This window comes from Natator depressus, chromosome 8 (genome assembly GCF_965152275.1).
Source record: "Natator depressus isolate rNatDep1 chromosome 8, rNatDep2.hap1, whole genome shotgun sequence".
NCBI lineage: Eukaryota > Metazoa > Chordata > Testudines > Cheloniidae > Natator > Natator depressus.
Window position 1 is genome coordinate 45,288,645 of NC_134241.1, and position 14,211 is coordinate 45,302,855.

General features: G+C 41.9%; 1 protein-coding gene across 5 annotated transcripts in view; it reads right to left on the minus strand.

The window, feature by feature from the left end:
- Window positions 1–14,211, minus strand: part of DNM3 (dynamin 3) — a 301,949-nt gene that overhangs the window by 246,783 nt on the left and 40,955 nt on the right. For all 5 annotated transcript variants that reach the window (XR_012640541.1, XR_012640540.1, XM_074960900.1 and 2 more), the window contains exon 2: window positions 12,273–12,346. Coding sequence is in view for 3 of the 5 variants with exons in the window: in XM_074960900.1 (XP_074817001.1) it covers window positions 12,273–12,346 (74 nt within the window). In the remaining 2 variants the exon portion in view is untranslated. The remainder of the gene's footprint in view (window positions 1–12,272; window positions 12,347–14,211) is intronic.

The window sequence follows — 14,211 nt, forward strand, 5'->3', positions numbered from 1 at the left end:
CAGATGAGCACAAAATGCCCAACTGGGAGACACCAACCAGCGTTCAAAGTTTAGGAGCCCCAGGACCACCTGTAGTTCCCTCAGAGTAATTGTCTTTGCTCCTTTGAGAGCCCATATCAGTGCCCTAATCAATCCTAACTTGTCTGTAGGGAACCTAGAGACACCCAAACTGTCCAGTTAGATGCCCAGGTACATTACACTTTGGGTAGGGCCCTCTGTTTTTTCCTTGGCAGAGGGGACCCCAAGGTTCTTGGCTAGGTTCTGAAATACCTGTAGCATGTGCTCACTGTAGCCTGTCCATAACCCTCCTGCAAATCAAAAATCGTTGTGATAGTGCACCGCGTGAGGCAGGCCATTCTCACTCACAACTGCCCCACTCCAGCCTGGAGCTGAATCCTTCAAAAGCAGCAAACGACACCGAACATCTCCTGGGCATAGCTTTATCAAAACAGTACTGGCCCTCAAACTGAAACCCAAGCAGGTTAAAGTCCCTGGGATACACTGGAAGCAACTGGAATGCAGAGTTGATGTCACATTCTTCCAACAGCGCCCCAGAACCACATTCCTGAACCATGGCTACCCCAGCGTCACATAACAAATATCTCACTGAACACAGCTGAGGATCAATACAGTCTTTTACTTATGAGCCCCCTGGGTCAGACAGGTGATAGATCATCCTTTGTTCTCCCTTCACCTTCTTTAGTGCCACACTCAGGAGAGAAAGAAACCTGGCATTAGAATACACCAGAAGGGGCCTCACCTGCCACTCTCCTTGCTCCCAACTCTGTGGTCATCTTTGCCCTAACTATATACTCAAAGCCTCCACCAGACTTCAAGTTCTCTGGCCAGGAGGGGCACCTCATGCCTTTATAAGGAATTCGAAAACCTGCTGAAAATCCATTCCACAAATCAGCAGCATCTGTTTTCCTAGGTTAGTCCCACAACAAGTTCCATTACACCCATATCTTAACTGGAGGAGCCTTTCACATGGCTATTGCCTCCCCCATAGCATCTCCTGAAGCACTGGGACCTTGCAAGTCCCCCTTTCCTACTGCCCTGTTAGAACCACCTTTACCCCGATAACAGGAGAGTGCACAATGCTGACCCTTGCACCTCCTACAGCAGTGTTTGTACCTGCCTTGGAAAGTTAAACATTTCCCATCATTAAGCACACAGCACATGTAGGCTTTTACATATGCATTTTGAAGCTGAGGTTTTGGCACTGGCAACCTGCTATCCATGAATGCCAGCTGGGCAGGGCAGTAAAGAGTCACATTCCAGCCCAAAGGTCCTGTCTATTTTACCTCAGAGTAAATCAGTCTCTTCTGCCTAAATTCTCTGTCATTCCTTACCATGCCGCACCCACATATATGGCATGAGTCCTCGCTATTAAGTCCTGCTACTTAAACAAGGAAATTCAGCTCTTGGGGCTCCTGTCACAAATTGTACAGGCATAAATGCAAAAGACTGTGCACCAGTTCTCAAGAGTTTGAGGCACCTTCAGTCTGTGGGGTTTATCCTTCCTCGTTTGTGCTTTTTGTCCCCTCCCTCAGCTTCCTTTTTCCCAAGGTCAATAAATCCAGAAACTCCCCTTTCCAAATCTTTTCTTTAACCCCTTTAGTCAGATGATTCCCGAGTGGGCAATCTGATCCTGCATAAGCTGTCCTGTCTCCTACCTGTGTTTCGTTAGGAATGATGCCACCTGGCGACACATGGGGGACCCCTCCCCCACAATCCTCACCCATCTTCCTTTGCATCCTGAGGACGACGACAACTGCTGTTGCTGCAAGCTGGTGAGTAACCATTCCTCTCCTGGAACGGAGCATAAGCGGTTCCACATGGCCTCTGTGCAGAGCCAAATCCTGGGAGCTGGGGTATGCTGACCAATCAACATCCCTCTCTCCCAGCAGGCCAACAGGTGCCAGAGACTCCCGGGGAGGAGCTACCGATTGTCCTTGGCAAGCATCTTCCTACCTTGCCGCTCGGGCTGTCCTCTTTTCACTGCCGGCCCCACCATTTTCTCCACTCATTGATGCAGGTGGGTGGCATTTGTGCTAGAAGCTTCTAGAATGTGGGCTCAACCTATGCAGGGGTTTGAAGATTCCAAAGATGCAACACCATGTAACCAAAGTCCTAGCAAAACAGTTACATGCCAGCTGGCAATTTTTATTATTTAGCACACAAATACTGGGATCCTTCAAGGCTGATGGCATCTTGTTTTGAGAAGAGATAGTTACAGGTGAGGTTGTGGGGGGGAAGTGTCACTCTCATACTCACACAAAGAATCTATTTGGAAGAGACCTGAAAGTGCTGGGGAGCAGTGGGGGGGAAAAAAAGGAGGGAAATGAATGCAAAAAAGCAGGCTTTGGATTTAAGAGATCACATCCACCATCTGAAGGCTGTATCCACAGAAACAGCAAGTGGAATCAGTGAAGTGATGTCCAAATAGCAGCTCTGCAAATTTCATAGGATGCTTTATTTCCCACTTCCTGTTATGACTGTTGACCTAATCATGTCAGCCCCAATGCCTGATGGAGAGTTTTTGCCTGCCTTTATATATCTATATCTATATATATATCTATATCTGAGTCACAGCTACTCTCACTCACCTTGACACTGTAGTTTTAGATACTGTTGATAAACATCTGATTTTCTAAGTACTTGTGTCCTTGCAAGATAGATATCTGTTTGCTCTTTTTATATCTAATGATTACAATTTGATATATATTTCAGATAAATTTGCTTTGGACATGAGGGATGCAAGATTAAATCAGATGGAATGGCACGACTACTTGAGAAAGGAATTCCAAAGCTGTACAAAGGAGGTTATTTAATGGACAGTGCCTGCCTGAAGGGTCACTGAGCCAGAGATGCAATCTTCCCAAGAAAAGTAAAAAAAAACAAAAAAAAAAAACCAAGTACATATTCAATAAAGGCTCAAAAAGGGGGTTCCATTATACTCCTGATTTATATTGCACAGAGCAGCAGGATACAATATTGCAAGGTGAATTTTGTAAAGATGTGGTGCTGTGTTGTCCATTTCTGACGAGAACCAGAGGGATCTTTCTTCAGTAATTATCAGGTGTCACTGAAAATCTAAAGTACTTCTTCCCCCCGCCCCCCGAGATATCTAACTGATACACCATCCAGCAGCTCACTGGGCTAGCCCGCGACATATCTAAATATGCAAAGAGTCCATCATAATGATGAGGTGTTTTATATATTTATCTTTCATGAAAGACAATTACATTGCAGCCTCACTGCTTTGCAAACTCCAGGCCTGATGCACTAGTTGATTAACTAGCAGAAAGCCCTAATTAAAACTGAACTCGTTATCATATCTCATTCGTTTAATTCTTAACTTTACATCCCTGTTATTATCAGGAAAGGTTAAGTAACAAAACACTTCCCCAGTTTCATCAGCTCAAGTTACCCAAGAGGAAAAACAGCAATGAAAATACATTTTAATATTAAAAAGTTTTCATTTGGGCTCATTTAAAAGGGTTTTATCTTCATTTGTTTTAAGATCAAAGACAACAAACTCTGATTCAAGAAAATTAATGTTAGAACATTTTAGAGTTCATGTTTTTTAATAGCTAAATGCTTGTGGAGAGAAACTAAAGGAAGCTCTATCTTGCCACCAGGTGGCAATAAAAGATGGGTGTATGTGTAGCAAGTTTTACTTCAAAAAACTTGAAATTAACTTACCTTACCTTATTGATCTAAAAAAAATATATGATCAGTTTGATGAAACTCAAAGCTTTTTACTCTGAAGATGTCCCTTGTCGGTCTTCCATTTTGGAATTATTAACATGCATAAATATTACTGAAATAGGCAGCAGGTTTAAAAATAAATATAAGGAAGTACTTCACACGACACACAGTTAACCTGTGGGACTCCTTGCCATGAGATATTGTAAAGGCCAAAAGTATAACCAGGGGTCAAAAAAGAATTACATAAGTTCATGGAGGATAGGTCCATCAATGTCCGTTAGTCAAGATAATCAGTGACAATCCCATACTCCAGGTGTCATAAACCTTCAACTGCCACAAGCCGAGACTGGAAAAACACATTTTATTCAAATACAGCCTAATGCAAGTTTAGAAGACTGTTGGCTGTATCTACAGAATGGGGGACTGTGTCCTGGAAAGCAGCAACTCTGGAATGGATTTAGGATTTATAGTGGACAAGCAACTCAATATGAATTTCCAGCATGATACTTTGGCAAACAGGGCCTATGTGATCCTTGGATATATAAAAAGGTGAGTGGGGAGTAGGAAGGTGATTTTACTTCTGTATACAGCATTGGTAAGACCAATACTAGAATACTACATTGTCCATAATATGTCATCCATATTTTAAAAAGGATGTTGAACAATTGGAGAGAGTGCAGAAGAGCCATAAAAGTTATTCAAGGGCTGGTGAAAATGCCTTATAGCAAGAGACTTAAGGAGCTCAATTGTCTGGTTTATCAAAAAGATGGAAGATGACTTGCTTATGGTGTAAGTACCTTCACAGGGAAAAAATATCAGGTACTAAAGGGCTCTTCAATGTAATGAAGAAAAGTGTAAGAAGAGCCAATGGCTTGAAATGAAAGAAATTTTTAACAGTGAAAATGATTAACCACTGGAACAAGCTACCAAGAGAAGTGGTGGTTTATCCATTATTGGAGTCTTCCGATCAAGACTGGATGTCTCTCTGGAAGAGATGCTTTAGTCAAACTCAAGTTATTGGCCTCAATACAGGGATAACTGGGTGAAATTCTGTGGCCTGTGTCATATGGGTGTTGTCAAACTAAATGATCTAAAGATCCCTTGTAGCCTTAAAATCTATTTATGAATGAATGTGTTTTCACACTGGTGCAAACAAAGCACAGCAACAGAGAAAACAGAGTAAAGAATTTTTAGCTAAAATCCTTATAAATGAAAACAAAAATATACACTGCATATCTATTTCAACCCCCAAAAATCTGCATTTTTTCAAAGTTTATGGTGGCATGTGAACTTGAACAGTGATTTGCCTTTTATTTAGCACTTTAAGTAACAGAACTGGAATGAATTAGAATATTGGGCTCATAGCTCTTTAAATCACAAGAAAAAAATGTAGTTTATAATTTTAAAGATGTGATCTATGACAAATAACCAGTCATTGTTATTTTAGAATCTTGAATGGAAATGGGTTTTGAGGATTTTCCTATTTGCGTAAAAGGTTAATCTTTAAGACTGCATCTATTAAGTTGGAAAAATGATTTTTTCCAAGCTGAAACATTTTAGCCTCCTAGGTTAAATAAGGATTATCAGCAGAACAAATGCAAATGAGTTTAATAAAAGATCAATAGCAACCTGAAGCTACGTGTGGGGTTTTGTTTTGTTTTTTTGTTCTTGTTGTATGCACAACAAACAGTATAGCCCCATGAAACCCATGTAATTAGGTAGGATTATCCCAATTTTACAAAAAAGAGGAAAACTAAGGCAAAAATAAATAAAGTGATTTCCCTAAGATTTCCCAAAGAGTCTGTGGCAGATCCAGGAAGAGAACCTAATTCTCATGACACTTGGTTCTGTGCCTTAGCCACAGAACCATCCTGCCTCCCCTGATGCGTAATCAGCCGCAACATTTTAAAAATATTTATATATTTTCCATAAAAACAATATTTGATCTCATTCATTTCTTAGCCAGACCAGACACCTGGCATTAAAAGACTTCCAAGCTGCAGATCTCATTATAGGTGCTGGAACTAGGGGTGCTGCCACACCCCCTGGCTTGAAGTAGTAATAACAATCCAAATACATGGTTTCCTCCTTCAGCACCCCCACTATAAAAATTGCTACAGCACCACTGTATCTCATGGAAAATTTTAAAAGTTGTCTTTCTAAAAGTATATCATGTAGAAGGTCCTGTATTTCACTTCTCATCTTTACTACTTGGAATGTTTAAATTCAAACTAATTTGTTTCCTAGCCACTAGAAAGCTGCATGTACGTGACAGGACAAAAAGCAAAAAGAAAACTAGCAGCTCACTAACCCTTCTTTCAGAAACTATAGCTACAAAACACTTCAGGGGTCAGCAGGCTCAAGGACACAGATCTGGTTCAGAGGTTCAAAGAAACTGGCAGAAGGACAAGAAACCAACTCTATATGTAAGTGATGGGCCTAAAATGGAACTCCAGATATGCAGCTATGGAGTGGGGGAATAGCAGACCACTAAACCACAAGGGTGCCCCATGATCTTAGCCTGAGATCATGCTAAGTGTTGAGACTTAATTACCTAAGTCCTGCTTTGAGCAGGGGGTTGGACTAGATGATCTCCTGAGGTCCCTTCCAACCCTGATATTCTATGATTCTATGATACAGAAGAGATAGGCTCTTTAAGAGCACAAGCAAAGGAAAAGAACGTAGATCTCTTCCTGGAAGGAGACCAGGAATAGAAAAGTATATGAGACAGGCATTCTATGAGATCAAGGACATCCATATGAGGGCTATGGTAGCTGCTGAAATACCAGGGCAATTTGGCATTAAAAGCAGACAAAGTCAGTTTTAAGGAGAGTAACTCTCCACATCTGGACACCATAGTCTAGAACAGCGGTTCTCAAACTTCATTGCACCATGACCCTCTTCTGACAACAAAAATTACTACATGACCCCAGGAAGGGGGACCAAAGCCCAAGCCTGCCCAAGCCCCGCTGCCCTGGGCAGGGAGGCCAAAGCTGCTCCAGAGCTTCTGCCCTGGGTGGGGGGCATGTAACATTAGTCCCCCTGCCCAGGGCTGAAGACCTCAGGAATCAGCTTCAGTCCTGGGCGGTGGGGCTTGGACTTTGGTTTCAGCCCCTTGCTCAGGCTTAGGCTTTGGCTCTAGGCCCCAGCAAGTCTAACACCAGCCTTGACGACCCCATTTTTGAGAACCCCTGCAAGAAGGGGGGCTTCTTTCACCCAACTGACCAACTGCTAGGCAAACAGATTTCCCTCAAGGCAGCTGACCTCCACAGCAAGGCTTCTCTTTACGTAGAGAAATGGGGGATTGGATTCGTCCCACATATACATACTCTGAGGGATGAGGATAAGCCATCACCAATATATTGTCTTCCCTGAAGAAACATGGAGCTCTCGGTCTAGCAGCTTCTGAAAGCTAAAAGCATCCTCCTCACAGTTTTAACACATTTGTGTGAATTATATGCTCTAGAGAAAACCATTTCATTCTAGGAACATTCTAGATCATTCTGCACCCTAAACTATCCAAAGACTGTCATCTGTGGTCATTATAAACCAGTGTGTGGGGTCTAATAGACACTTCTAAAAAAGTATTGGAGCAGAGCTTTGGCAAAAGCAATAGGAGACCAGACCCTGGACAGCACACCATTGCTTGGACCAAAACACAAGGACCTGTCCTGTGAAAAAGACAATGCCACACCTGTTTTGAGCAGACCAGAACCACAGAAGAATAGGAAGAAAGGGCCAAATGCACAGGTGATAAAGGAGGAACTGGAACAGTTGGTAACCAACCCTCCATCCATACCAAGACTTCCTCACGACACTACAGAACCCAACAAGTACACAACAAGGAAGGAAATTAAAACAATAGACCCAGTGGCAAGGCACTGACACGCCTGAAAGCTAAGCTCCCAAGGGTCCCTGGCACAGAAAACATTCCTGATACTCAGGAACTGCTCAATGCCAGAGCTGTCCTGGCCCTGGGTCAGATATTCTCATGGTACCATTTGTGCCTCGTCTTTCTAGGCTCTGAAGAGCCATCACTACATCTGGGAGCAGAAGTCTTGAAGAGACAAAAGGTTTCTGTAATGGACGAACAGGGGTAGCAATACAAAACCACCAAGTTTCTGCTCAATCTATGTGGCGGTCAGAAAGAACTGTCCCTGTGCTCCAACAAGTAGGATGTACACACAGCCCAATGGACATTTACCCAGAAACTTCTGAGCTTGTGCGCTGAAGTGCACACATCATCCAGCGTAGGGACCAGTGCAGGCAATGCTCAAAGAAGCCTGTAATAATGGTGGCCACCATAACACATACCAAAATATTCACCACTAAATATAAAGTCTCACTCACAGTACTATGAGACCACAGCTTCCAAAGATAGGACACAAAAGCATTGTTCAGCATGCATTCATAATGTAGTAAGGGGGCCCTATTCTCCCATTTTCATTAAGAATAATGGTAACCAAAGCAAAGAATAGGTGTCTCATTCTGCTGACTACAGAACAAAGGCTGTGCATGTCCATTTGGTACAACTTTTAAGCAATGCTTGAAAAAGGCAACGCACTTCACTTAAAACATGAGCTGTTGACTTGGCTTGAGAGTAATGCGTTTGACTTTATCTATAGTCTCTCATGAGTCCATATGCTATATATGCAATGAATATTAAATCTCTCTTGTGGCCAGCACAGAGCATTTGATGGGTCTCCGGACATTTACAAGATGTTATTGTTTTGGAGAAGCTGGCGTAGTATAGAATATATTTACAAATGCAGCATACTTTGTTTGCAACTATAGTTCAAAGCCAGCTGGGCAGCCCTAATACGAGTCTCATAAATCAGAACAATTCTAGCAGAACTTTCCTTTCAATTACAAGATCACCCATGGCATCCAGATTTTTAGTTCTCCTGACAAAGCACCACCAGATATTGCTGACATCATCAGACTTGGTCAAGAGAAAGTGCCAGCTGCTTAAGGGCTCATGTCACTCACAATGTTTAATGAAAGGCTTTTTCTTCATACGTGGGGCTGTAAGAGAATACAGGATTTATACAACTATGGGAGTACTAGGGGCATAAGATGTGATATACGAGCAATATTTAAACTAACCTCTGTTCCCACCATAAAACTATCAATCTGACTAAACAGCAAGACCACAATGGATCACTACAATATATCCAGGTAATTGCCAAGACTGCTTTAAAGATGAAGCATAGAAAAACCCACTTAAAAGTAAATCTTCCACTGGCTATATCTTTTCAATATTGAAGTATTTCATTTTAAAACACCTAGCCCACTGCCTTTCAAGCCAACACACAAGATCCATCCCATCCCACACAAACGCCAGACCATCCTATACCAATGGCTAGGACACCCCTCAGTAGCCATATCCTCCTGTGCCCTTCCACAGTATGTCCCCAGTTCCCAAAGTTTGCAAGCAGCTCTAGTGTGCAACACCTGAGCTGCCAAACCCTCAACCTCTTTTGCCATCTGCCCCTAGTCCAATACCATCCCTAGCCTTTAGCGCCATCTACCAACCCTTCGCACCTGAGAAGCCCCCCGATTTCACAACTCAGTAGGAGTTGCTAAAACCCTCTTACACTCACACATGTAGTCTCCTTCCCCTTGACAATATTAAGAAAGGTTTCCCTCACCTGTGACCCAGCTGGCAAGGGACTTACAAGAATATCCTGATACTAGTATGTACATTCTGTTTCACCAAAGAATCCCCAGTGAGGTCTTAAATGAAAGCCAGGGTCACAATGGCCATTAATGTCATTGCTGAAATGTATGAACAGATACTATGTAATGAATTTTCTATGAAAATATGTTCTTGATTCTGTGTTACAGCAGAAGTAGAGAAACATGTTTCCTGTCAAATAAAAGATGTTTATTTGCCGGTCTCTCTGTTGGCAAGTAAATTAAGTGTTGTAAGCTAAGACAATGGAGGCACATTTGCATACAGTCAGAGAGCTATGAAGTCAACCAGGAAGAGCACACAATGAGGGAAGAGAACCTTATCTTGCAATAGACTTGAAACGTTGGCTGGACTATGTACATGGGGAACAAAGACACCCCACCATTCTGCACCTAGGAAGAAAACTGGTAGCATGTTTACATTCACGAAAACAGAATCTCAACCTACCTGGGTTTAAAATGTTGCAAAGGACTCTGGGGGTAAGAAACTACGTTAGACAGAAGATTAGCCTGGATAGAAGATTAGCCTGTTAAATTAAGTTTAGCCTCTAGAAAGCATGTTCTGATTTTGTTTTATATCTAACCTGTTTCAGTTATCCTTACTGACTTGTCTCTTGAATCTTTGACAATCAACTTATTGTAGTTTTCCCTGTAAATATATGTCAATGCTGTGGTATTAAGCTAGGTGATGATCCTGAGTTGACTCATACAAGCTGGTGTGTATGCTATTCCCTTGGGGACAGCAGATGTGGTATTTCTGTGAGTGTTCAGCGGATAAGGGACTGGACACTACAGGGGATACTTTGAAGGGGGTCAGGACTGGGATGCACCTACTGTTAAACTGCAAGACAAAGTAAGGGCTTGCAGACTGCTTGAGTGGCTAACAGACTGGTGTTATAAGGGAAACTAACACCCAGATAAACACAAGCAAGCCTCCGAGGGGCTGTGGGGGGTAACAAGGGGACTCCCAGTCCTGGGTATCCCAAGAACTATGGCACCATCCCATTGTAGTTTGTTTTTTTTTAAAGTGTATTCCACTTTAATAGAAAAGAAGCCAGGAAAGATTCTAGGATTACAGGTTGGAGAGTCTCTTCATGGTACTGGGGAAACTGTTGTACTAGTCTATCTTTAATTATATTTCCCAACAGTCAGGTAAGTATAAACTGGATAACATCAGTCCTGCACAGCTCCTGTCAGAGAAAATGGTGCTTCTCTAACCTGCTACAGCTGTGGGTTCTTTATTTTTTAAATTGGGGAAATGGATAAAGGTGACCCAGGGAATCCAATTTACTTGAAGTTTCTTAAAAAAGAAAAAAAAAAGCGAAAAAGGAGCAAAGTTTTATTGTATAACAATGAACAATTAATCAATAGGCCAGCATTTCCCAAAAGGCAGGGGCATGCCCCACTCACGGAATATGAAGGATTGGCTAGGGGGCACAGGTAGATTCCTCAATTTTTCTCTAAAGCATGCTGGGCTGGCCTCCACCCAAGCATCCTGCACATGGCCCATTTCCTCCACCTCTTTTCAGCTACCAGATACTGTAGCTAGTTGTCCTATAGCACAAGTGGTAGAAGTCTGCTACAGAGCTGAACATTTGTGGCTCAAACCCTGCTGAGGATTATGGTAGGGATGATACAATTGCACAATCGTATTTGTTTACATTTTCCTTTCTGTAAATTGGGGATAATAAAATCACCCAATACCCCAATGGTGTTGTGCAGATAAACTCATCAAGGTTTATGAAGCACACCACTGAGGAACTTAATTTTGCACTCAGCACAGACTACACAATGAACAAGAGAGATTAAAAAACAATTTGAACAACCACCCATTCACTGAATGAAGCAGGGATCCTGTGGAAAGGTAGTATCTGATCAAGTAATTCAAGACTCTGTAATAATGCATTCACACAAGCAAACTAAATTAAGGTTGCATCAACTTTAATTCTGGCATTTCTTAACTTCTGAGTGCTTGCCTTTGCCACCTGAACACTCTTAACGTAGTTTTTGTTTTTATTTACCATATTTTAGCAATTTATAGCTTAAGTCAAGAGCAAGCTAGTGAAGTTTACCGAACACACTGTGTTTTGGCTATTAAAAACCAGTGGGATTATGAGAAATTCCAGATGATTTTAAACACAGTGGGAGATTGGACAGCACAATGGCAGATGAAAGTCCATTTAGATAAGCATAAGTTAACGAATGCTGACAAATATGGTCAGTTTTGCATACACAATACTGTGTCCAAGCTACAGTATAATTTTTGGTCAGATAGTTTTTTTGATTCAGGAAATTCTATTACTGCCAACTTTGCCCTTCTCCAGAAATTTCCACAACTCATGACATGGAAAAGTTACCAGAGAAAACAGGCTGTTCGCAAACACCACTGACTGCCCTGGAAAGCAAAACTGAAGTCCCTGTATGTCCACTTTGGTTATATTTTATTTTGTTAAACCTAATTTTATGGGTTACTGAGAACAAACATATCTAATCTAACATTTAAAGATAATTCTTTTTCTCTAAAATAACTAATACTTATTACTTTTTTTTCCTACTTTTCACATTTAGCCATTAAAAGCAACCACTAGCTACTTGGAAATATGTCATGATCTTAAGTTTATCCAAAATTATTACAGACTATGGCCCAGATGGGACCATGAGTTCAATGGGACCATGCACGTGTGTGTTTGCAGTGTTGGGACCTTTCTTCCCCATGGCAAACTCTGCTTTGAATAGTCTGTTTCCAACTCAAAAGACTGGTGTAAACCCTCACACTGACAGGCTTATAACACTTAAAAAAAACATTCAAGTAAAAATACTTTGATGCTGAACTATATAAGAGGGATATACATCAGGTAAATTACCTGTTTTGGCAGTGACAAGCTGTAGAACCAATGGTCGCCTTGTTACAATTCCAGATCCTCGAGGAAGGAAATCCCTACAAGAAAAATCAGAATGTAAATAAGGGGAATAGGATCACAACTGAGGAAGTCGGACAACAGAATTACCACCAATATGGATCATTCTTTTTACAAAAAACAAACAAAAAAAAGATGCTACACCATTGTTACATCCACAGCAGGCACACAGAGAAGTTAGATTAAAAATTAAATACTCTTTCTGGAATGTTGCAACATAACATTGACTTTATTTCTTAGAATCAAGAACCCCAACACAAAAGAGCCAAAACCAGACAGACATAGAGCAGACAGCTTCCTACGGCAGAGCAGCACAGCTCACCCCCACCTTGCTCTAGGCTGGCTCTTTGCAGACTGACTGCTTCGCGCCCCGATCACATACTTCCCTACAGAGCCCAATAGCCTGCAAGCAGGACCATGAAGACCCTTAAAAATCTGATAGGGATAGCTTGTAATTTGAACACAGTTTTCAGTATACCACAATTTTCACTTTAAAAAAAAAAACTACCCCTTAATGAACAGAAAGTCTGGGCATCTTTAAACCTTCTCAATTGCAGCCAAGACATTCAAGGAGGAACTGCCCATTAAAGTGCAAGACACATTGGCACTCTCAAGGTTCAGCTGGCACAATGATTTTTCAACTCAGCAAGCGGAGTCCCTCTTAAGAAGGGAAAAGAATGGCACCACAGAAGTTCTTTTGCCTTTAACTGGCAGGAGCAGCCTTACTGTGCCAAGTCCATCTCATGTGGTATCCTCTTGATGGAAACGTTTGTTGGTACATGTGTAACAATATACAGAGTAAAAAGAAAAGGAGTACTTGTGGCCCCTTAGAGACTAACAAATTTACTTGAGCATAAGCTTTTATGAGCTACAGCGTGCATCTGATGAAGTGAGCTGTAGCACACAAAAGATTATGCTCAAATAAATTTATTAGTCTCTAAGGTGCCACAAGTACTCCTTCTCTTTTTGCGTACACAGACTAACACGGCTGCTACTCTGAAACCTGTCAATATACATAGTACCGATTCCTTACAAGTTAGAGTCCCTCCTGTGGCTTATTGTAGCAATACTATGCTCACAACTGAGAGAGCATTCATTTTACATCCCTGCAGTTAGGATCTCTGGGAAATGCTGATCTGAAGTGTCACTTTGGCATCGGAGTTAGAATCCACCGAAACGAATGGGGTAGGTCACATCTCAGTGTTATTGGTTCAGGCTCTTTGCAAACACAGCCCAACATTGTTGTATCATTTACACTTGAGACACATTCTGAAGGTTTTTTCCCCTTATCTGATAGCATTTACTTGTTGTGATAGGCCCTAACTTTTTTTTTTTTAATTAAAGTTGTGACTTTTAAGAACAATTAAACAGCCTGTTGGCAGCCCCATTACACCTCTCTGGCTAGTCCTTCACACTCCACCTCTGGGAAATGCTTACATAAACAAAGATAATATCCATCTCTAGTTAAAATGCAAGTACTGGAGACCCATTTTCATGTGTATGCCTATTAGAATAGACTGTGCAAATGAATGTCTGCACACTCAAATAAAAAGACACCACAGTCAAAAAACACCAGTTCATTGGATTCCCTAGCCAAATGTGTACCCTACAGGCAAAAGCAGAGTCAATTAGATGTTTAATTTTCCCTTAATTTAATAAAAAACAGGGTAATTCAATACAAATGCAGCCATAGGCACCGACTCCATGGGTGCTCTGGGGCTGGAGCACCCAAGGAAAAAAATTAGTGGGTGATCTGCACCCACCGGCAGCCAAGCTCCCCTCAACCACCCCGCCCCACCTCCTCCTCCCACGAGCGCCCCACATCCCCGCTCCTCCGCCTACCTCCCAGTGCTTCCCACCCAGCTGCCGCCAAACAGCTGTTTGG